This window comes from Anguilla rostrata, chromosome 5, assembly GCF_018555375.3.
Source record: "Anguilla rostrata isolate EN2019 chromosome 5, ASM1855537v3, whole genome shotgun sequence".
Lineage (NCBI taxonomy): Eukaryota > Metazoa > Chordata > Actinopteri > Anguilliformes > Anguillidae > Anguilla > Anguilla rostrata.
In genome coordinates, this window is record NC_057937.1 from 35,911,761 (window position 1) to 35,936,362 (window position 24,602).

Here is a 24,602-nt window from a genome sequence, read left to right on the forward strand (position 1 = left end):
CCTAGCACACGAAGAATAATTTGTATAATAGTGTCTATACTTAATATCCCTATATGATTTGACTTTGATAGTTTGAAGGTTATTGCGTGCACATTTGTTGCCAATGACAAGGAAAGAACAATGAATATGACAAATTTGTGGATCAGGGTTTATATAGGAATTTGCTGAATTAGTTGATTACCAGGGTTTTCGTAATATATTTTTATATGTTTAGCCATAACTCAATGTAAGTAATCTAGACAGCTACCGTGCGTGTATCGTGTCTACTAACAGCACGTAAATGAAGCCAGGCTGAAGATGTCAAAATCTGTTTTCTCTCAGCTAGAATGTTCTGACGTATCTATAGATCGTAGGACGTATCCTTGCTGTTGAGATCAGAGACTGTAAAAAATTGAGATGTGGCAAACGACGCCTTTGCTTACGAACGCGGAACTTTATTACGCATGCGCACGGTGATACGCGTTCAACCTAACCCGGGAGCTGTATTCTAAACCCTCCCATTTTATCACCCCTACCTCCAATCAGCTTTGATATGCACAAATGGTCTTGGAAGCAACCAATAAAATATGTCTGTGACCCGAAGCCGTACTTATCGATTGGTTTCCTTATTGTCAATTATAAAGAATTGTGCGTTTTAGAACAGCTACACGTCTGATGGAAATCTGTGGTTCCAGATCTCAGCTGTGTCTTGTGCGCTCATTAACTACTCTTAGCTCGGTAGCCTGCTTGCTAAACCTGCAAAAACGACGTCACACCAGACTGGAATACTCGTGATGGAGATGTGGTTATAATATATTATTTTTTATTTGTAGCCTAACCGTCAGCTACCATAATATGTCACTGGCAAGCTAGAGCTAATGTATTTAGCTGGCTTTATCATGGACGCTAGTTAATAATAGTAGCTAAAGGCAGAATCTGCGTTCTCTTGAGTTAGAAGTCACTTTTGATTGTTTGGCGTCAAAGCTGGGAAACGCGGGGGTCGCATAGAAGAGATGCCATGCAAGTATCGATAAAAACAGTTAACGTTAGCTAGCAGTGAATGTCACTTTGTTACGCATGACTCTTGGCAGGTGGCTCACGTTAGCAAAGGTTATAGTAGAGGCGTAAATACTAGCTAGACTAGCCTATATGAATTACCTCTGAATAGCAAGTCGGACACTGATGACAAATTATTTGATTCGGGCTGGGTTTTTCTTCTTCCAGTATTACGAATGTCCCATTGTTTGCCTTTGTATGGAATATCCTTGCTTTATCAAACTACATTGACGTTACCACTGTAAATGCGGATGCACCATAGTTACTGCGTTTGTTAGTTAATCCCCGGTCAACTGAAGATCAACTAAATTGCAATTTGTACACAAAGGAGCATTTGTTTCTTCTGAAATCCGGTTACTGTGGCCACGTTGGTAGCACTGTATTTTATTTGAGTGACAGCGTCGGATGAATGTCAACGAGTTAAACTGCAATAGCCAATTGTGGAAGCGGAGGAAAGAAACGTGAAACTGTTCAGCCACAATCCCACAAGCACTAACGCTATCCCATGCATAGCCAGGTGTGTCGATACGGGATAATGATACTTGGTATCTAGTTAATTATCAAAGCACAGTGTTACGTTGAACACAGTTTGTCAATAGACAAAGCTGCGATTGTCAGCATCCGGAAAAAAAGAATTTAGAAATGGTGGGGTTCGGTGCAAATCGAAGAGGAGGTCGTCTTCCGTCCTTCATCCTGATCGCATTGATGGTGGTTATCCTTATCCTGTCGTTCAACTACTGGACCGTGTCCAACAAACACACCCGCCTGCTGGACGAGCTGGCGGAGGTGCAGACGCAGGTGAAGCGCACGGACGCGGCGCGCAGCCGGCTGGAGAAGCGCAACTCGGAGCTGATGGTGCAGGTGGACGCGCATCGGAAGCAGATCGATCAGAAGGATGGCGACTTCAACACGCTGGAGAGCAAGCTGCGTGCGTGCGAGACGCAGGTCAGAAGGTGCACGGATGATAAGGTAGGGTCTAACTACCAGACAGCTAGCTGTCCACCCCTGCACCGTGCAAATCATATTAACATCAATTGCTGTCCGCAGATAGGTAAAGTTCAGTTCAAAAATAGAGTTTCCAGGATTCGAGCTGTTGTGGCCATTCATAGCGGGGACATAAATGACAAGCACAAGGGCTTCATTTTCTGTAGTAAACATGTTGTTTGTACTAGCTATTTGCAATACTAATATGGTCCATAAACTTAATCATTGGGGTTTGCTGGGTACTAATGTCTTTATATTTTGCAGTCTGTTTAAGATACCGTTGTGTTTGAACTCGCCATAAACATTTCTAATATTTGACTGAATCGCCTATTATTCACCTACGTGGTGGGTTTTCGCTGCCATTGTACAGTTTAAACAGACATGTATTTAATTTTTGGGGTACTTTCGAACGGTTGTTTAACTTTATTCCCAGTACAGTCGATAACGTTCTGTAGCGCATAAACTGCATGTTTCACTTTTCCTGTCATGTGGCTGAATGACAAAAACTAAGGGAATTCTGAAACGTGGCTGGCTGTAGGAGCGGAACTCGTGCTGAACTATTTGGCTCCGTTGTGAACTGTCACGTCACACAGCTTTAAAGGCGGAGGCTGCAGATTAGGCCTGACGACCCTGAGTTGAGACGAGAGCAGTCTTCATAAACAAAGTAAATCATGCATGCATGCTAGGTCTTCGAGCCTTGTCCTTCACGAATGTGGGTCCTTGCCTTAAAACTCCGCGCGATCCAGTCATGTTCAAATGAATAAATATTCATCCCACTCTTTTAGCTATTATTGAAAAGCTTCACCTTTACTTAGACTCCCCGTTAAAACACCACTAGAAGTTTAGACTTCACTCAATTTGTGTTATCCATTTATGTACCAAGGGCAAGAACTGATATGTGAAAAATGTTTCACAGTTCCACATGATTGTGCAATAGCCTCCACAAACAGGTTTAGGCAGTCTGACATTACACTCAGTTTATAAAGATAATTTACGCCATCTTCTAGGGTAAGTGTGTCTGTTTCAAATTACCCTTATTGGTCAACATTTTCAATTTTTCCCTTTTGTGTCTGTTATAATCAGAAGTGTTTCATGTGATGCTGCATAAACTCAGCATCTTTTTTTAAGGTCTCTCTTGCAAGAAAATATTTTAATCGCTAATAATTTTAATAATTTTTCCGGTTAAATAAATACGTATAAGAAGCATGTACAGAAGAGCCCTTTTATTTCATATTGGTTTCTCAGGGACAGTATATGTTTGCAGCTATTGCAGCTTCGCATGCAATTAAGGTTTCTGTGTAGCTGCCACTGGAGGCAGATTCTAAGGTTTCTGTGTAGCTGAAGGAAATGCCACTGGAGACAGATACACTCATCACCATTCTGAAGTACTGGATGTGTGACAGGTTTGGAGTCAGTTCAGGAAAAAAACAGAAAAGTCTGTTCAAAAACTGGAAAATGTCTGTCAAGATCAATGAAGAAATGTCCAGTGAATTCATGAATTGAATTTCAATTCAGTTTCCTGAATTGACGTGGCATTAACTCCCACCCTCTCACACAACCTGCACTTCACTGTGATATTCACCAACCCCAAACATGGTGTGTGAAGTAGAGTGTACACTAATGTGTGACTGTAAGTAGTCGTAATAATAATAATTATACAGTCATGTATGTAGCTACCGTATGAAATTTGAAACATGCGCGTGTGCCACCTGGCTGTGTGTCGTGTTCATGGTTCTGCTAGTTGTTCTTTTAGGAAGTGCTGTCCTGCTGTTCTGGTGAGGTAATGAATAGAACTGTTAATAGATGCATTGTACACTGAGTCCCTTTTCCCCAAGGGGCATGGTGATGGAGAGCCCCAGATGTGGCCTCTTCTTCAGGGCAACAATCTGTGTGCATGGCGACAAGAGCTGGGAGCTGTTTCTGTTGCCATGCTACGCAATCCCGCCCCTCTGCGAAATGCGCCCTCTTGTCTTCTCCTTTTGTGTCCCTTTGCACTTAAAGGTCTGTGTTACTGCACGAGGCACAGCTTTGGGGGTTTTAAGTTGGTCCATGGGGCTGTTTGCAGTTTGGTTTGTGTGTGCGCCGTCTCAACCAAACATTATCATAAGGCTGAGCTAGGAGCAAGTTACCCCTTGTGTTTCACAGTTCAAACAGAGGAGACACTGTAAAGTTCAGTGCTTGGCTTCGCTCATTTTCATAATGTGTGGTCTCGTGCCCTTTTTGCCCTCTGCAATTGAAAGTTCCAACACTTGGCCTTAGAGTTCTTTCATTGAAAGCCAGGACATGTGTCTCACTGCCCTACCTGCAGATTTACTCACTCCCTTTAGGCCTCCTGTTCAAGTGCACTTAACTGTGCTTATGCATTCAAAAGTTGAGGCAAAATACTTTCTAATTTGTTTTTTCTTTGTTCAGCTTGTGTTTCTGTGGCAACCTGACTTAACACCTGTTGGCAATGCCACAGATTTTCTAGGCCTACCTTATACTCAGCGTATTATCTCCTGACCATTGAAGCCAGAGCATTCCCATGTTATGCATTCCATATTTTTGGAGGGGAGCGGCAAAATACAATGCTGAGGTGTTGGATAATGGCAAAGCAAACCTCTTGTAGTTAAGGAGCAGAGAGAATGGAGGACCTGAGAATCTCGTGAATGTAAAGAATCTGTGATGTTACGGAGCAATAGGCCCTACTGAACACTCACTTTTGTCTCTGAAGGATACACAAATTTACTCCCATTCCAGTCATTTGCACCTTGCAGTAAAGTAGTTTTCCGTTCCAAGAAGTACGTTATTTCACAAAGACAAGTATATTTCATATCTGCTCATCTGGATGTACTTTTCCCCCCTGTGAGTGTGTGCATCGGTAGTTTACTGAAGTGTGTTCAACGGTTCTCACGTTGGGGAGGGGGCAAGTTTATCTGGTCTGTGAAATTCACACAGCATGTCTGCTAGTTCTTCGGCGGTTGTACTAGAACTAGAAGTTTGGTTCCGTCTCAATCGTGAAGACACTGGTAGTTGAAGCAACTTAAAAAAAAAATTTTTTTTTTACCTTTGAAGTCTACTGAGATGCAGTGTTGGGAGAGGAAATCATATATTTTTGTTAGTTACTTCCTTAAAATACTGAATGTTCATTTGTTTCAAAGTTATTCACCATGTCACTGTCATGCACAACTTAATTCTCATTCTCTTGGAATGTAACCTGCTTAACAAGTAATGCTGCTCAGTGACTTTTTGATTAATAAATGGTGGGAAAGTATATGTGTGTTACATTTCCATAAATATGGATGTATATTTTTTCAATTAGTCTATTCTTATTCCTTGTAAAGAATCAAATGCTAATTATACTGCAGTTCAAGTGCCTAAATATTTTAGAAACATATTTTTCAGATAATTGCTTAATTAAGGATTTTGTTGATAATGCTACATTTTAGAAAAAACATATATATATGAACAAGTAGGCTACTCAAAAATACTTTTAATTTTTGCTAATAAAATAAAAAGCTTGCTCGATCAAACTTGATCGAGATGGACTGGACGCAGTCTTTGAACAGGAAGTCCATGTTCCAGCAGAGAGGGCACACCAGTATGGGGAACCATTATGGGTTTTCATACTGCGGTTGAAGTGTGCACAATTGCTTGTGTGTGCAAGAGTGTGCGTGCATGCTAAGTGCGTGCAAAGATCTCTCTTCCTCTTTTCAGTTCCCATATATGGGTAAGGCCTCTGTCCCCTGTCCTCTCCTCTACTCCCCTTCTCTCTCTTTTTCCGGAGACTTGGGCCCTGAAGCCCTGGCACAGTAATAAAGATAATCAGATATTTACCTGTGGTGTAAAAGTCTGGGGACGGCAGTCATAAATTCAGGGAGTTGTTATTGGGCTGGTTTCCCACTGTGGCCTGAAGCCGCTCTGCTTTTGATGCTGCTGCCGTTATTGGTGGCTCCAGCAACTGCAAAGTGTCTGTGGGGCATGGGAGGTGTAGGGAATGTCCAGGTGACCAAAATAGTTTTCCCACCCTTCCCCGCATCTTTCAGACCCCCAACCCCCACCCCGCAAAAATGTTTAGTGTTGGTCAAAAGGGTATTTGCAAGAACATTTAAGAGCTTGAGTCATTTTTTGGTGAAACTGCCTGTTTTAAGTTGAGAAATGAGATTGTCCCCAAACCTTGAACATTAGCCTAGTAAGTGTCCAAATAATCACTTGTTGACCATCTGCACAGGTTCCCATTTAAGGAATAATGGAACAATTGGCAGTTTAAAAAAGGTTTTGCGTGCTAAGATCTGAGGGCAGTTTACTCGAGGTTCCCTATTATGGGTTAATGTGGTTTCTTTTAATGTTTCTGCAGTTGTACAGGCTAGTAGCAAAAGCTATCTAATTGCTGAATAGCATATAGCCTGCTAAACACAGACCTCAGGAATCATGTCAGCCTGTTGACCTGTCCTTCGCTACAGTGAGAAACCTTATTTTTACTTTAATTGCATTATCAGAATTTTATTATTTAGGTGAGACTACCCTCAACTAGTTATTTGAGGCCACCATTACGGAGTACGGTGTAGCTTAGGTTGGGAGTGAGGCTGCACAGGTGGATTTGCACAGATGCCAAGCTTGAGCCTAACAGTGCCAAAAAAAGTGGAAGGTAACCTAGTTTATGAGTTGCTATGTAATTAAAAAGGGCCTTTCTGTTATCAAAAGCAAACGCGAAGCAATAAAGCCAGTTGGCTTTATTTCATGTGTTCCCAGTCCTCTGCCTCCCCTGCAGCGCTAAAATATTTATTTTCCCTGTCATGCCATTCGTAAACGGAGACTGTTTGCGACAATGTCCCCATAAAATCATCAAATGTAGGCTCATTGACCCTTGGTGTAGTCACACAGGGTGTACGGAGTGTGTTGCCAATATCTTGTGCGACACTTCGCCCAGCCCGGTGCATTTATGCTGTCTGGTCAATTCCAATTCCAAATGCCAGCGGCGCAAGGCATTTCACATTCCACGTAATGACATCACGAGAAACGACGAAGCGGACGGCCGCCCCCGAAAGACCACCGCACCAGACATCTTAACGTTCCCGTGCTTCATCTGGAATTTGAAAAGGGGCTGTTCCGAAGTGCGCGCGGAGTCCTCGACGATACGAGGCATTAACGGAAAGTGGCCAGTCTCTCGGGAGCGGCTACCTCATTCGATATTAGGCAGTCCTGTTAACGGAGCCGGGGCGCCGTGCAGCTCCCGGCCTCCGCGCAGGATCAGTGTCGTTATCTGTGCTGAATGGCCTTTCCCTGCGGCCCGCCGCCCCTCAAGCGGCTCGATGTTTTTGTCAAAGGAGAGCACTTGTGGCGGCGAGGAGCGCGGCCGAGGGACAAATTAATCTCTAAGAGACGCAGTCCTTAGGAAACGAACGGTCTGCGGCTGCGAGGTGGTTTTTTTTCTTCTTCCTGTGAGGTGTTTTTGGGTATCAGACCTTCCTGTCCCCCCCCCCCCGTCAGGTGGTCACGCTCTTCAGAGGGTGTCACTCGAGCTTGTTTTCCACCCAGCGGATCGAGGGGCGAGACCGCCGCCCCTGCGCGGGTCAGGCGAGTGACGCGGCGAAGCTTTTTATTTCGCCGCGTGAGTGGCACCCGTGCTGTAATTACGGTTCGGGGTCGTAAAAGAGGAGGCTCCTCTCGCTGTGCTCTTAATCGGGTGAGCCGTTTCCTTGTTTACGGCCCTGACTTGAACTCATTAGGCTGTGCGTGTGCGCGGAATGAACAAACAGGAGCTTTTATTGTCCCCTTATCTCTGACGGTCTCCACTGGTGTAATTTAATTCTGTTGTGAAGTGTGACTGATGAGGGGCTGGTTGGATTAAGCCCTGGGTTTCTGTGCTCACCGGGCTTATCAGTTACCTGCGAGGTTCCCTTGAAAGTTTGACAGCTGACCAAAAAAGTGTGAAATGTTAAGAATACAGTGAGCCCCATAATGTTGGGGACAAAGACATATTTTTATTGATTTCGCTCTGTACTTTATTTAAGGGTATTTTTTTTACACACTTTGGATTCACCATGTGGAAATTACAGAACTTTATATACAGAGCCCCTCCATTTCAGGGCACCATATTGTTTGTAACATGTTCTTTAAATGAAAGTACACGTGTTTAGTACTTTGTTGCGTATCCCATGACCCATCGACCCATAGGTGCCGAGTATCTTCTCTGGTGGTGCTCTGACAGGCCTGTAGTGGAGCCATATTCAGATCCTGCTTGTTTTGAGGGCTTGTTGCCTTAAGTTTTCATTTCAGCATATGAAACGCATGTTGAATTGGATTCAGATTGGGTGAATTACTTGGCGAGTCAGAAATTCTCCTGTTTTGGCTTTGTTGCCTTAGCAGTATGTTTGGGATCATTGTCTTGCTATAGGATGAAAGGCCCTCCAATGAGTTTGGAGGCCTTTGCTTGAACCTGAGCAGATGAGATGCTTCTGTGTACTTCAGAATTAATTCTGCTGCTGCTATCAGCAGTTACGTCAGAAATTAAGACGTGCAAGTGAGCAGGTATCTGTGGAAGTCGTACATGCCCAAACCATAACACCCCCACCACAATGTTTTTCTGATGAGGGGAGTGCTTTCGATCGGACAGTTATTTTTGGCCTCCACACTTCTATTTCAGTCACTCTGATACAAGTGAATATTGACCTCATCCGTCTGCAAGACCTTTTTCCAGAACTTTGCATGTTCTTTTATGTACTTCTTGGCTGACTGTAATCCTGTTTTTGCAGCGAACTAGCGATTTGCGTGTTGCAGTGTAGCCTCTGTAGTTCTGTTTGTGAAGTCTTCTGCGGACTGTAGTCACTGACATGTCCGTGCCTGCCTCCTGAAGAGTGGCTCTGATTTGTCGAGCAGGTATTTTGGGGTGAGAATTTATATTGGGGACCGGTGGTGTTAATTGGGGTGTGGGGGGTTGGGGGTGGGGGTTGGGCGGGGTGTTTGCACTGGCGGCAATGGTGCACGGTGACACCAGCTCTTCATTGTGCATACTGCTCAGGGAAAAGGTGAAATTAAAGAACAATGGTAAATATAGGTCCTTGCACAACTGTGCGTGCGCTCCATGCACCAGGTGTTGAAGCGTTCTTGACTACCACCAAGGACTAGATCTTTGGCTCTTACGAAGCATTGCTTTTATTAGCAATACTGCTACTACAGCAAGCATCTCAGTATTGCTGCTACTTGCACTCATTGTTGCTATATTGACCAAGATATTTGCCAGATAAGTATTGCAACCAACAAGGAAGTAACTGTGAACAAGGGAGTGGAGAGAATCGTTGCAAGGGTGTAACCATAAGCAACTTTTCATCTTGTCACTTTGAGTTTGACGGTTTAGTTTCAGACTGAATCGCAAAGCAGGTTTTGGTGCCATCTTCACTAACGTTACACTCACTCTGTGTACTAAGTCAGTGGCAGCAGGTACCGTTAGCAAGGTAGCTAACGTTAATCTCGGTCAAAATGCCAAAAGAAAAATTGTCTAAAGCGTGGCAATGATACCCATCCCTTGTAACGAAACAATATTTTGTGGGGTTTGCATGACAAGATTGGCAGGAAAAAGAAGGAAAAAACACAAAATAGCCCATGTTTTGGGGCTGTATTCTGTGGATGTGTGAAGCTGTATCTAAATTCTGTGTGTTTACAAGAGGTCAAAAGGTAGGGCAGTTAATGTTCTTAAGGGCTGAGGGACTGTGGTCATTATGCTTATTTCTGTAGGAAACTCGGAAAAGTGCCACTCTGTGCTGCATAGGTATGGGGCATGCCCTGCCAAGGTAAAACTTGGCAGATGGCATACCTGTCATCCCAAAAATGTATGATCTAAATATATAAAAATACCCTTTAATAAAAACCAAGAATTTGCACTTTGAATTGCACCAAATTTGAATTGCTTGATTGCAAATGGAAAATTGTGGAGTACAGAGCCAAATCAAGAAAAGAAAACATGTCTTTGTCCAAAATGTTATGTGTTAAGAATAGAATGAATATTAAGGTTGATTTTGCTTCAAATGGGTTGTGAAAATGGAAAGCATAGGCTGGCCTATTACTCCTGGGGTTTTTTATTTCCCTTGAAAGTCCTATTTATTAAGATGTGCTGCCTGTTTGTAGAATTTAGACTAACCTGAGCTCAGGATGAGTTTTCTGATTAAGTTGCCTTTCATGCTATGTTGCTAGTCAGGTCGAAGGAGAAATGAATGGTGTTTTTTTTTTAATTCTTCTTTGAAGTTGGAGAAGATCAAACAGCAAAATGTCTGACTTCTGCTTGAAGTGACTTGGAATTGCCCCTATAATAATAATAATGATTATAATATGCCACTTGTTCACAAGCTCCCACATTAGTCTTAGACAGACCCAATGGATCACACCCCGTTCTTTTTTGTGGATATGCTATTATTTACCTCTTTCTCCTTCCTCCGCGCATTCCATTTTTCTAACGCTGCTGTGTGCTTGAGGTGTTTTAAGAGGGAGGGGCAGAATGTGTGAAGGTGATATGCATGTACACTTCACTTTACTTTCTACAGGCTTGCAGGCTTGTCCTCCATCCTTGATAAGGCGGCTAAACCGGTATAACCAGTCTGCGCTGCCATGATTGTTTAAGTTAGCGTTCAGATTGTTTGAGTTCCGTGTGTCATGTGTGCTGCAATGTGTGTGTTTGGATGGGTCTTTCATAATGGCCTTTGCTAACAAATGCTCTGTAAAAAAAAAAAAAGAAAAAAAAAAGAAGAAGAAAAAAGTGTGCTTGCTCTTAGCTCTAATTAGCAGTTGAATAACTGCAGCGTAGTTAATGAGAAGCTTTACGATAAATGTGTCAGAAAGAAGGAATGGGGTTTCTGCGCATAAAATGTGCCGCTCGGAACTGCAATCGCACAGCAGGCTCTCCGGCCCCCCCTGCTGGCGACACATCTGAATGCGGGAGAACGGCTAAGGAGAGGGGGATGGGGAAGCTGGACAAAGGAAGGCAGACCTGCCAAACATGTTAATCTGCATGGTTTTGAAGAGCGCTTCAGTGTCATGGGACACGTTGCCTGTGGGCACCGTTAAGTAACACTGACAGCATCTCTTCAGATCAGCAGAAGAAGGAACTGTTGGTCCGGTGCATTACGTGCACACGCATGCACATTATATATAAATGTGTATTTACATTTCAGAATACGTAGCGATGCTTTTTCACCCCCGGCCCCTTTTGCTGGTTGAAGCCGCTCTTTGTTTTCAAGGGCAAAGGCTGCGGTGAGAGACAGCCGCTTCCCTCACCGTGTTGCTGGGTCAGCCAGTCAAGGGCCCGCTACTACACGCGCGTACAAACAGACGCGCGGACGGCCGCGCCGGCCTGCCGTGAGACGTGATACCGCCAGGGCCGCGGCTCCGCCGAGTCCTCGTTCCGTCTGAATGCCCAATTTGGCTGCTTTTGATCTTTATTTTTCATAAATCATTCAGTTCCACTCCCACTGCTTTTAAAGCCCCCGTCCTATCGCCCGGACGGCAGCAAAAGAGCACAGGTTGATCTGTCTCTGCGTACGTGTGTGTGTGTGTGTGTGTGTGTGCACGCATGTGTGTGTGTGCGTGTGTGTGTGTGTGTGTGTGCAGCATGTGTGTGTGTGTGTGTGCGTGTTTGTGTGTGTGTGTGTGTGCGTGCGTGTTTGTGTGTGTGTGTGCACGCGCGTGTGCGTGCATGTGTATGTGTGTGTGTGTGTGCTAAGGCTGTCAAAAGTGCCATGAAATTGAGTTTGAATATTAGCTTTTGTAATTAGTTAGAGTTCGAATATCATTTGCCTATAATTCACACAAATAAGCCGCTTAATTGTCGGGCGCAATATGCACCCGACAATAAGACACTCCCTCTAAACTGGCCTATGCGTTATTTTCCACGAGCGGGCAGTAGAATAGAGAACATTGGTGAACTTTAATACTAGGTTACTACATCTGGGGCCTCATTTACAAAACATATTTTAGATCAACTGTGTGGCGCGTGCGTAGAAAATCACGTCAATTTCAACATGGCTCGATTTGACCGTGGAAACGGTCGTCGCTCTACATCAGGTCTTCACTTGACTTATGCACGCAAGTTCATTTTATAAATGAGCCCCCTGAAGTTTCTATAGCCTAATGCGCAAACGAATAAAGCACTTTCACGTGGATTTAATTTGCCACACATCGACATTTATTAATCATCGGGAAATGATTGTTTATTGGAAATCCCTGTTTATTTCTTAACACAATTCAAACGGCTAATATCTGTAGCCTAAAACAACATAAATTACTTACTCTGTTTAGTTTAACTTCTTTCATCATCCAAATTTATCAAAATCTTCAGAAAATAAAGGAAACATAGCCTGCCATAGGAACATTATTTAGCCTAAATTGTTAGCTGACCAGATCTGTTGAACGAAGTGAAAAAAGAGACTGGCTCGCGAGGCTAGCTGACCAATAACGTTAGGTGTCAACAGAGCTGAAAGTGTCAGCGGAGGTTATTGGCAAGGAAAACCAGACGATCCACTTGCCCTGGGTCCAGGGCAGAACGTTTTTTGTTGACAGAGGAAGTAACGTTAGCACAGGAAATGAACTTTGCGTGCATGAACATGATTCACCGCATGAAATTAAAGCCTGCATGTTAACTTTGCGTGCATGAACATGATTCGCCACATGAAATTAAAGCCTGCATGCTAATTACAATACGCAGGATCCAAAACTAATATTCGAATGCTCAAATTTAGGTTCGAACTTTAAAAAAAGAAAGATTTTCGAATAGTTTTCGAACTTTGAATATTTTTTGACAGCCCTAGTGTGTGCTCGTGTGAATGTGTGTGTCTGTTTGTGTGTGTTTGTGTGTGCATGTGTGTGCTTGTGTGTGGGCTTGTGTGAATGTGTGTGTCTGTTTGTGTGTGTGTGTGCTTGAGCCTGAATAGAGAGGTGGCAGAGTGGCAGCACTGAAATGTGTTTGAGATCCCTGCAGCCTCCATCCTACACAGACCTGATTGGGCCTGAAATCGGGTTTGAAGTTAATCCAGTTAGGGCTCCCGCTCAGGTTTCCGCACTTTCCCTGGGAATTTTCACAGCAGGAAGCCGCCTCCACGATTAGCCGTGATTAAAGGGCGTCCGACAGGACCACAAGCTATGGGCTCTTAAAAAAGTAAAGGCACACAGCTTTTATTTAGATGTTACAGTACACTATCGGTCTGATGCTTTTCTAGCCTTGCATGTATAGGGGGAAAATAAGTTGTCCCGTCATGTATAGCAGTCAGACAACTGAATAAGGCTGCAGACCGACAAAATGAGTGAGATGTCTATTAAGCTGTCATGCCAGATGACTGCACAGCAACAGTTAATATTGTATGACGTAACTGGCTTGCTGTCTGTAATTTACATGGATGCGGGCCCTGCTGCGCTTGTAGTGTGCAGTGCAGCAGCACAGAGTCACTCTGCAATCGATAAAGCCTAGCCAACAGTGCCTGGCTGTTGAATGCATGTCGATACAGCGTGGCTTAAGCCCCAGTCATTTAAATAATGAATCCACTGAATCCAAAACTTGAATCCGTCCTATAGTTGACACTAATGGGCCCTGTACATTATAGACAACACGGATGGCAAATTGGGTTTCACCAGAGTTTGCCAATTCAATCAGCAGGCTAAGGAAAGTATGTTTTAGAGACTGATTATGTAAAAGAAACCCCTTGCCTTTGTGTCAGCTTGCAAATATGTGAAATGCGTGAAAATAAAGTTGACATTCACTGGTCAGACCTGGTTAACCAGTCTGATTGCTGAGGAAGCAAATTCTTTGCATTCTCAGGTGCAGATTCCTTGTATTTTCAACCAGATGTTTATATTTTCCTTATATTTTCAATCAGAAAATATAAGGAAAGATCTAGGCTATATCCTCTAGACCTCCTGGGTATTTTGGCTGCACGTAAGACTTCTAGCGGCCTGCCGGCTGACCACATCTCTGTCCCCTCTCAGGCGAAGATGGAGAGTGAGGTCACCGCTCAGACGTCGGAGATCCAGAGGCTGACAGGTAGGGGGCCCAGCAGGGGGCGCTCCTCCTCTGCGGAGAACTCCATGGGGCTCAGCTGATGGCCTGGGGCAGGGTGTTTCTGCTGTGCGAGAGCAAGACATCTGTTTCCCTTGTGGACGCTGGTAGTCCTTAGCTCGATACGGCTGCTTTCTCTTATTGGATTTAGCTATTGGAATAAGCTGTCTGAGATCTGATCCCTCTGAGTCTGGGGTCCAGCACTCAGACTCCTGTGCAGTATACAGTGGTGTATGTGATGGTGAGAGGTATGGTGTTACAAAACGATACCACTTAGCATTGTTGTGTGTGTGTGTGTGTGGATACAGAGCAGCTGAAGGAACTGCGGCAGGAGTTCATAAAACAGGAGGAGCAGCTGAGAGAAGTGAAGGGGAACAGCACCTACCTGGAGAGGAAGCTGGAGTATGAGAGGTGAGGGACACACACACGCACCCGCACACACACACACACACACACACACTTCACATCTATTGTCCTAATGTACATAATTCCCTTCTGGCTGTTACTGTAAGAGTTGCTGTGGTTGCAGCTCAGCCCTCTGTATAATTCTGGGTTCTGATTTCAAAAGGAAAAAAAGGATGGCTCCTTCTAAGAATATCTGAGAAGGCCGGTGCTTACTGGTGGTTAGCTTTCAGCCGGGGGAACAAATAACAGCAACAGCATCTCTCTCTCTCTCTCTCCCTCCCTCTCACACATATACACACATCCTCACTCTCACTGTGTGTGTGTGTGTGTGTATGTTTGTGTCAGTTTGCAATGCGGACGTCAGATCGCCCAGCTCAAAGAGGACTACGAGGACAAGAAGAAGAAACTGGAAGGGGAGACCGCCAAGCTGAAACAGGTGAGTGAGCCAGCATGGGGGAGGCAGGAGAGGAACGGGGGAGGAGGAGACGAGCGGACGAGGGTGGGGGAGTCTCACAGAGGAGGTGCAGGCATCCCAAAGGAGTGCTTGGAGGCACATGAACAACGACTTGTTAATGGAGCAGCCTGACTGACTCGAGCAGTATTTAAAATAATTTCTGCGCTGATAAAATCAGAAAGTTCACATGAGGTGCAGAGAAATGTACCATCAACAGAACAGTCAAATTCAATAGACACCACACACAGACACTCTTGGGGGTTATAGCAGGTCTGTAATCTAATTAACTTGTCCTTTTCCCAACAGCACCATTTTGCCATTCAGTTCCTTTCATTATGCTCTGCGTACCTACGCACAGATAGACCAGACAAACCGGAATGATACTTATGCGCTATGTGCTCCACCTACTGGTGACAGAGCTAATTACTGGGGGTGTTGGATAATACCAGGGTATTTTGTCCAATGATAGCTTGAAACAAAATGATCGGGACCAGAGAAGCAACACACTGCGTGTATCACGTGTTAGGAACCAAAGATTCTTTCCATTTAATCTTAGTCAGGACAACACAGGATCACAAAGACAACAAAAGCTCTTCAAGAGAAAATAAATAAAAGTTTATTGCAGTCACGCGGCATGAATCTTTATTTGGTTCAATAAAGATTAATGTCCTTGTCTTAACTGTTAGGGGCTGATACCTAATGGCGACATGTTCTTGTATAACTGTTAAGGACCGAAACCTTATGGTGCCCACAGACCTGCTTCAGTTGGGGCAAAAGGGGTCTAGCCCATCTCTTCCTTTACCTCAGCCCACACACCTCACAGCTCACACCCCTGCATCCAGGCCTAAACTAAATCATTAGGTATACAAACATCTCCTGGTGCATTCTGAACCCATCACTCTAATGCTGTACATCAAGTGCAAATGTCAGGCTCAAAAACTGGCCTGATCGTAGTAATCTTAGTATGTTATTTTTATCATTTTACTAGCCAAATTCATAAGTAAAACAGACTCAGTAGCTCTCTAGACTCCTGTTCTCTTGTGTAATAATAACATAGTCACGTTTAAATAATTTGTTATACAAATAAAATTTGTCAAATTGTTTTCTATCGTAAGTTGATATCTGTGCTCATCAACTTCTTCCAAGAATGTGCAAACTTGGCTACAGGTTGAATCTGTGTTTTGTTCTGTAAAACACTGGGTTTCAGCTTCAGTGTCATCCAATATGGTCAGCCAAATGCTGGTGGATAACTGCCCCTGAAATGTCCACGTTGTGTAACCCCGAGTAATTATGTAGCCTATACTTGGTTTAGGCAGTGTGCCCTGGTTGACTTTAGCATCTGATGCTCTGTCGCCACCTAGTGGTGATCACCACGATCAACCATTTATGATTGAATTCAGCGTGAAATACGGAGGCATTCCGTGCGATTTCAGACATTGCCTCTTTCCTATCTTACCGCTGGAGCCAAATTGGGGATTAACACTCCCGTAATTCCTACAGATTTTATTCTTCCCCCATTCGTTAAGCACTTACTGATTCGTTACTTCCTACACCTGTACCTTGAACTGGAGTGGATAAAGCAGGTGCTGTCTCTCTCTGCAGAGCCTGCTTGGGAATCGGCTGAGCGGTGCAGTCGGGGGCCACGCTGACAGGGCTGCGGAGGGACAGAATGCCGGAGAGCGTCACACCGAGACCGCAAAGCACCAGGACGGCCCCGAGCTGAAGGGTAGCTGCAGTTTCAGCACCGTCTCGGCTTTTTGTAACCTGGAAATGTTCATCCGTGGCATTAGGATGCAGTAAAAAAAAAAACCTCATTGTTTTATCCTCTTTCATGTTTGAACCATGTAGCTTGTGTTAGGTTCTTTTTGTGCAGTTTGTTGTATCGCAGAGGAACGTTCTGGAATCTCTCAACCCTACTAACGGTTCCCCCCATGACCCATCTCTTTCCCTTGTGCCCAGTTGGCCTCGGCAAGCTTGCCAGTGACGCCGGCATGCCAGGCATCGAGGACAGCGAAGTGGGAAAACTGGAAGAAATGCAATTTGGTATGGTTTTTTTTCTCCTTTTATTTTGTATTTTTCTTCTCACTTGTTTTCCCTGTTTCTCCTGGTCGTTCCTCTCACAGCATGATTCAGATCAACAGCAAATGAATCCCAGGGAATAAAACGTGTTTCTCGCCCGTCCCCCCCCAGCTCTGAAAAAGCCAGCGATCACCCGGAACCAAGCGGGCCACGTGGGGGACACCGGGGTCAAGGAGGACACGGCGGGGGCGGGGGCGGGGGCGGGGGCGGGCCCCGACCTCCAGAAGGCCGGCGGGGCGTTGGCGGGCGCGGCGTTGGAGCAGGTGGGCGCAGGAAACGGCGCGTTGCCGCAGCAGCGCGTGCAGCAGCCCCCCCCGCCCGCCCAGGGGGACAAACCGGTGCTCTTCGACGAGGACCGCAAGGCCGGCGTGCGCGCGGACGAGCTCGGGGAGAGCCGGAGGGGTACGTCACTTACCGCACCTCAACTTTCCTTTTACGTTCCTCACAGGCAGAGTGTGTTCTGTCACTGCCCCCTTCCTGTCAGCCCATAGCCCTGCGTAGCCTGAAAAATACAAAGCTGCATGTGTACCCACAATCCAGCATCCAGCACTGACAATCCAGCATCCAGCGCTGACAATCCAATCCAGAATCCGGCACTGACAATCCAGAATCCAGCACTGACAATCCAGAATCCAGCACTGACAATCCAGAATCCAGCACTGACAATCCAGAATCCAGCACTGACAACCCATATCCAGCACTGACAATCCAATCCAGAATCCGGCACTGACAATCCAGAATCCAGCACTGACAATCCAGAATCCAGCAACCCAATACCAGCAACCAGCAACCCATATCCAGCACTGACAATCCAGAATCCAGCACTGACAATCCAGAATCCGGCACTGACAATCCAGAATCCAGCACTGACAATCCAGAATCCAGCACTGACTATCCAGAATCCAGCACTGACAATCCAATCCAGAATCCAGCACTGACAATCTAGTATTGTGTACTGGTAACCCGGAGTATTGTCTTAGTGATGGATAAGACTTACACTGGTGTGGAGTGGCGCTGCAGGATGGAGGGAGGACGTTTACCCATTTTACCCATCTCTCTGCTTCCCATCTTTCCACTCCAGGTCCAGACGGTGGGAAGGCAGATGGTTTAGATGCGAAGGGCATGGTCCTGCCGCCACCCCCCAACCCCGCCCATGTCCTGCCCAATCCCATGGAGCAGCAGCATGCCAGAGATGCCCCGCCCGCCCAGCCGCCCCGCCACCGGCAGAGTGAGTCCCACCACAACACCCCTGAGAGCTGGGGGAGGTGGTCCTGATTTTTAAACAGTTTCACTGATTGTAATATTACAAGTGTCTTAGCCTGAACATTCACTGTCTTAATGGTCGAGCCTGGTAATTATCCATTTATGAAGTGGGGGTCTCGGATAGCGGAAAGGCCTCTGGAACTCTGGGGCCAGGGCTGCCTCCCTTAGTGCCACGATGACGCAGCTCAAAGTCTCCAGAGTCACTGGGGTCACACCGGTCCTGCCTGCGCGTGAAAGGATTCAGCCTTCGTCGAGGGAACGGCTTTCACGCTGAGAAACGAGAGGGGGGGGGGGTACATCCTGAAAAGTGTGGAGTCCACAATGGCTGAACTTCAGTCACACCGGTCGCATTCACGTTCCTGACCAGGGCCCATGTTGGCTCTGAGAGTAGCAGCGCTGATCTAGGATCAGTGTTGCCTGTTGGCTCGTAATGGACACGGTCAGGTGGAATCCTGATTTGTAGGTTAGCACGCTCTTTTTATAAAGCCCTTGTAAAAGAGATGTTTTTATTTCGGGGGAGCTGGCTGGTTGAATAGCTGGGGTCCTTTTGTATCCCCAGGCCCCCAGGTTTGAGAGCAGTGCAGGTACTGCAGCAGCAGTCTGGCCTTGGCAATGCAGCGGCTGGATGCACATCACTGGTGGCTGACTGGTGTGGGATTGGATGGAGTTTTTTTTTATTTTTTATAATTTAGCAATACAGAATGCGAGTTTCGTAGATTTTTTTCCACAGGGCATGTGGACCGAGAGATGTGTGTTTACTTGGTGGTTGTGTGGACAATCCCGTTTTCAAAGGCGTTAGGCTAATGATTTGCACACTGGGCCAGACTGACTTCAGAAAATGGTTTGTGTGTGTGTGTGTGTGTGTGTGTGTGTGTGTGTGTGGCGAGAGAGAGAGAGAGAGAGCATGCTGTTGAACAGCAGCCATAGCCTTCATATCGCTATTGTTTCAGTGTGTTAGGGGTTGTCAGTTGCGATGTTGTACATCTCTGAGCTGCCCACTCCTGACAGGAGCAAAGGACGTTCAAGGCTCACTGCTTCGCACACTGTTACGAGTGCTGGCTCCCAGCCTTTCTGCTACGATGCACTGACATGCTTTAATCTCCGCGATGCAGAATCTCTGCAGAAGCGCCCGTCTGTCTGCATGGTTGTCCTTTCCTTTCATTTCTCAATAACTGACACTTACGGGGACTTCTGCTAATGTCACAGCTCGGTCTGCTGCGCTGCATGTGTACGCCAATTTGCACACTGGTTGCATCCGAGTTTGCAGCTCACCGTTGGGGGGGTGAGATTTCTGGTGTTCCTTACTTCAACAAGAGAGACGGGATGGCTTCTGGTCAGAGCAAGCAACACTCCTAGACTCCACCCACTGGAGACTGTAAGAGGAGTATTTGGGGTTGAAGGGGCGTAGATTTTTTTTTTTTAGGATGCTACCACGGCCTTGCCTGAGCTTTGCTGCATAAATTCCTCTTTGCCCCTTCCACTAGCAGCGCCCTACTTCTGCACCCAGTCCAGTGCCCTCATACCATCCTTGCTCAAACCAGTGCCCCCATACCACCTTCTTCTGGACCCGTGCCCCCGTACCACCCTCTCCTGGACCAGTGACCTCATGCCATCCTCGCCCGAACCATGGCCCCATACCACCTTCTCCCGGACCAGTGCCCCGATACCACCCTCTCCCAGACCAGTGACCTCACGCCGTCCTCATCCAAACCGGTGCCCCCATACCACCTTCTCCCGGACCAGTGCTGCCATGCCATCCTCTCCTGGACCAGTGTCCCCATACCACACCCATCTTTATCCTCATTCTTGCATCTCTTTCCTGCTCTTCCCCTTACCTGTCATTCACTCCTTATTTATAGTCTTCTCTTTCTCACATATCCAGGTTTTTCCCTGTGCACGCTTCTGGTTTCAATTTCTTCAGTTTTTGTACTGCTTTTCCCTCCCCTCCTCTTCCTCTGAACTTCCTCTCCCTCCCTCCCTCTTGCTCTCTTCCTTTCTCCCTCTCTCTTGCTCTCTCCCTCCCTTCTCTCTCTAGCTCTCTCCTTCCCTCACTCCCAGCCTCTCTCCCTCCTCTTTCTTCCTCCCTCCTTTCCTCCAACCTGCTCCCTCCCTCCCTCCTCTCTAGCTCTCTCTCTCCATCACGTCCAGCCTCTCTCTGTCCTCTCTCTTCCTCCCTCCCTTCCTCCTCTCTGGCTCCTCTCTGGCTCTCTCTCTCTCCTCATGGGGACCTTCTCTGCTTCCGCAGGCCGGTTCTTTGATGAGAATGAGTCCCCTGTAGATCCGCAGCACGGCTCTAAGCTGGCGGACTACAACGGGGACGACGGGAACGTGGGTGAGTACGAGGCGGACAAGCAGGCCGAGCTGGCCTACAATGAGGAAGAAGATGGTGATGGTGGGGAAGAAGACGTCCAAGGTGAGCTTGGGGGAGAGGGTTCCCCCCCGCCCCCCAGCCGCATCACCTCCCCCCGCCACCACCCCCTCCACCTCTGCAGCACCCTGAGTTATCCCAGTGCCTGCCTCATGGGCACCCTTCATGGGGACCACCCTAGGGTCGAGGGGGCACCAGGTGGGCCAAGAGCCACCCAGCCCTCCTGGGCAGGCTTCGCTCTCTGTACTGCGATGTGCTATTGGGTATTGGCACACTTTAATTTTTCCCATTGCTCCGATAACTCAAGGTTCTGTGAGTTCACCTCCTCCCCTTGTACGTGCATGCAGCATCTCGCCATTTGGTTCCCTTTGTCAGGCTTGCTCCGCCCACTTAGTGTGCCCTGCTACGCATAATTCCAGCACTGTGCCCACTTGTGCCTCCCCATTTCTTCCCCACAGGCCCTTCTTCATCTGCATACTTAGCCAAGTTAGGCGCTTGTGTCTTTGTGCGTGACGCCCCAATGCTCCCATGCATTTTTGCATACATCTTTCCTACCATCGCTGCTAACCATAGGATATCATCAGCAGTTCGTCATCAGAATGGACTGTTGACTGAGAGTGTCTGTGTGTGTGTGTGTGTGTGTGTGTGTGTACAGCTCTTTGCAGAAGGCACTTTTAGTGAAGGCACTCGTAATCCTTGCGAGTTAGTTTTCACTGTATCCGTTTACAAACCAACCGGTCATCGGCACTTTACTGCAGCACTGAGGCGGGAAGAAAGGAAAGTTGGCGACACCTCTCCAGCTCTTGGCATAAATCTGTGATTTAAATTTTATTTTTATTTTTTTTTAAAGCTTAATGTAATGGTATCACTGAACGTGGCTCAATGCACAAATTACTGCAAGTAATCAGTCAAAGCCAAAGTTCACTGCTGTTCTGAACCTACTGTTCTGTACCATGCCGGTTCTCTCAAAATGTCTCGTGGAAGCATCCTGTTGAATTCAGGTGGTAAAGATATACGGTAGTGGCAGGGTCAATGCTAGTCTGTACAAAGCCTAATGCCAGTCTCTGTTTCTCTCAATCTCTCCCTTGTAGATGACGAAGACCGTGAACTTCAGGGAGATCGCCCTGTGGACTATGGAAAGCGACACCAAGCCATCGACATCCTGTGAACTTAAGCAAGATCAAAAAAATTCTCACAGCACTACAAGGCTCACAAATCGGAACAGAAGGACCAATATGAGAAAGAAATAGTTTTGTTTGTTGGCCTTCAATTCCTTCTGGGCAATGGATGTCATCCAGCTGACTGGGCTGTAGCTTTTTTTACTTTTTTATTTTTAAGTGGTCAATAGAATAATTCTGAAGTCCTCAGTGGGCAGTTCTAAGGAAATTGTTTGGGTTAGGTTAAGATTCCATAAAATGGCTGTGAGGAGCTATATATATATATATATATATCCTTAAGCAGTTTCTAGGGGGATGAAGTTTATCTGTCTGCCACAGCTCAAATCATGTCTGCATACGTGTGAGGATAATTTATTTCTAATTACATTTTTTTCAAAAGTAGAATTAGATTTTAATCGTTTGAAAAAGATTAATCATTTTTTAATTGATTTTTTTCCAAATTAAAATTAAAAGTGTAATCAATTGAAAAATGAAGGCTCTGTACAGTAACATAAAAAGCAGTTTTATATTGATGCTCTTTTGTTTTTTTGCATTTGTTTTGTATAGGGTAATGGATTCTTTTTTGCAATTCTGGTTGTTTTGTAAACAAATGTAAGAAAACAGCAGCCTGTGTCAGTGTGGGACGAAAGGTTATGACCTTAGAGCCTGACTGTTTCATTGGCGACCGAGCACCACTGTTATCCTGGGCCTGGACTCTCTTGGATACTGACCCAGCGCTTGATGAGAACAATCTTCCTGGAATATCTTACTTTTTCCAACCTGGGGTCTTCCGGCTTTTTCTTTCTATTCTTTCTTGTGGTTTGATGATTTTTTTTTTCCCCGTTGCAAGCAAATGAAGGTTGCCTGTCTATCTCTTTCTCTGTCTCTGTCTGTAGTTACAAAGAAGAGGACACGCCTGCCTGTGAACAGCTAAAGCCAAGGACTTTTTTCACTGCCCTTTAAACCCCCTTTTCTCTTTGTGATTACTGAAGTAAATAAATACATTGGACATCTCCTCTTAGAAGGATGCTGCTGCATGCATTAAATAGCAAGTTTGATTGCACAACCTCAAGAAAACTGTTGAGATGAAGATTTAAGTCAATGTATGGAAGACTAACTTGGTACTCATCTGGAGCAAAGACCAGTGCTGCAGACCCAATTCCTCTCCTTTTTATGAACTACTTTAAGGTATTCGACAGTGTACCTAGAAAAGAAACTTTTCATCTGTAGAGCTTCAGGAACTGTACTGCTCTTCTTGGAGTCTTGGGCAAAGGATCCTGTGTTCTAAAATGGCTGTGGCTTCATTTTCAAAAAAATTTTCAAAAAAAATCTTTTTGTTTTACAAAACTGCAGAACTTTTAAGGCTGGTTTACTGAATGTACCCTAGTATTCATTTTTTCAAAGATGCAAAATAATGTAGTGATGGTATTTTGGGTGACCAAGACAGCTGTGACAATGCTATAAATTCTGGCTTACTGTCAAATGTAGTCAAAGGACTCCAGTCTTTCCTATGGATTAAAAACCCACTACAGTTTAAAGGATGAGTTTTTGCCCTCCGTAGTACAGAAAGAACAGTGTGAAGTGTGTGCAAATATGTCAACAGCATTATTTCAATAGGCATCAGCTGTCCAGACCTGAGCAATTCATTCATACACCAATAATAATTTTTTCACAACGACTGTTCCTCATAATCATAAAAGAAATAAGAATCATCTCTATGGCCTGAATGCAATGTAATCATAATTTATTAAAGGAAGGAATTTGGTGGCTTTTGTGCCTTGTGAGTTTTTTAGTTGTGTTGGTGAAACTTTTCCGGTAGGTGGGAATACCTGTGGTTGTGCGAGACGTGAGCTTCATTTCTTTAAAATAAAAAAGAAAAACAAAACTTTTACAGTAAAAATTTTGTAAAAATGTATTGGTTTTCAAAACACTGTCCAAGTCACACAGAATAATGACACAAACTCATTAATGGTCATCCCGTAAAATATCAGGATTTATACAGTTTCTCCATTATATGGGTTTTCACTGTTTTATGGGATACATATTACAGTGTATTAAATGCATTAGGATTTTATAACACTGGCCTTTAGTCTGTGAAAAGTAACCCTGTGAACCCCATATGCCCTTTGTTACCCTACTTAGGGGAACTCAAAAACTTTGTACGTGTAGAAAATGTATTTATTTTAGTACAAAATTAAGTTAACAGTTTAACCTTCAGGGTCAATTTCAACTGCGTATGTTCCGCATCTGACTGTACTTCTCTAGGTTTCATCATACGTGTTCCTGGTTATGGTTATACACTTTGTTGTACGTCGCTCTGGATAAGAGCGTCTGCCAAATGCCTGTAATGTAATGTAATTATCATAAGGGAAATTTCATTGTGACCTGGTAAATGTTGGATCCCATCTCACACTTCATTAGGTTTGACATAAGGAAGCCCTGATTGTGAATGCAGCACTTATGAATCCTATTAGCCAACTGTTTGTCTCCTAAACATATGTCTTCATTGTGTTTGTATAACTTAATGTGAATTACAGTCATTTAAAGAAAATAATAGTGCACTTTAGAAAATGTATTCAGAGAAAGATCAGCATTTTAACATTGAGTACAGGTTGATATATGATCATCTTATCTCTCTTCCATTGTAATGGTAGTGCTTTTGTTCCCCTTCCGTATTTGCCACCGCTCAGTTTGAAGCTCTGCATTACGCTAAGAGGCCAACTCGGTGTGCCGTAATTTGTGGATGTTCGCAGGTCGACCCTGCATTTGGAGAGTAGATGTTTATTAAAGCAGTGCCCACCTCAGCTTTAAGCTGGTCAAGGTCTTGAACTGTAGTTCAGA

The 24,602-nt window shown here is 45.2% G+C and overlaps 1 protein-coding gene across 2 annotated transcripts; it reads left to right on the forward strand.

Annotated features, from left to right (window-relative positions):
• The first annotated feature begins 634 nt into the window (after nucleotides 1–634).
• golm2 (golgi membrane protein 2) lies at nucleotides 635–23,528 on the forward strand. 2 transcript variants are annotated; one of them, XM_064335991.1, is made up of 10 exons: nucleotides 635–2,004; nucleotides 13,966–14,020; nucleotides 14,344–14,446; nucleotides 14,786–14,876; nucleotides 16,497–16,620; nucleotides 16,854–16,937; nucleotides 17,085–17,375; nucleotides 18,055–18,201; nucleotides 20,482–20,649; nucleotides 21,696–23,528. In XM_064335991.1, the coding sequence occupies exons 1-10, from the start codon at nucleotides 1,678–1,680 to the stop codon at nucleotides 21,770–21,772; spliced, it is 1,467 nt and encodes a 488-aa protein (XP_064192061.1). In that variant the 5' UTR covers nucleotides 635–1,677; the 3' UTR covers nucleotides 21,773–23,528. The 2 variants fall into 2 exon arrangements, with proteins under 2 accessions (XP_064192061.1, XP_064192062.1); XM_064335992.1 differs by lacking the exon at nucleotides 20,482–20,649 and having other exon boundaries at nucleotides 637–2,004.
• Nucleotides 23,529–24,602: the final 1,074 nt, after the last annotated feature.

Coding starts and splice junctions, on each gene's coding strand:
- golm2 (XM_064335991.1), top strand. CDS start 1,678: ATGGTGGGGTTCGGTGCAAATCGAAGAGGAGGTCGTCTTCCGTCCTTC. Junction 16,621..16,853: donor GGACGGCCCCGAGCTGAAGG/GTAGCTGCAGTT, acceptor CCTTGTGCCCAG/TTGGCCTCGGCAAGCTTGCC. Junction 16,938..17,084: donor ACTGGAAGAAATGCAATTTG/GTATGGTTTTTT, acceptor GTCCCCCCCCAG/CTCTGAAAAAGCCAGCGATC.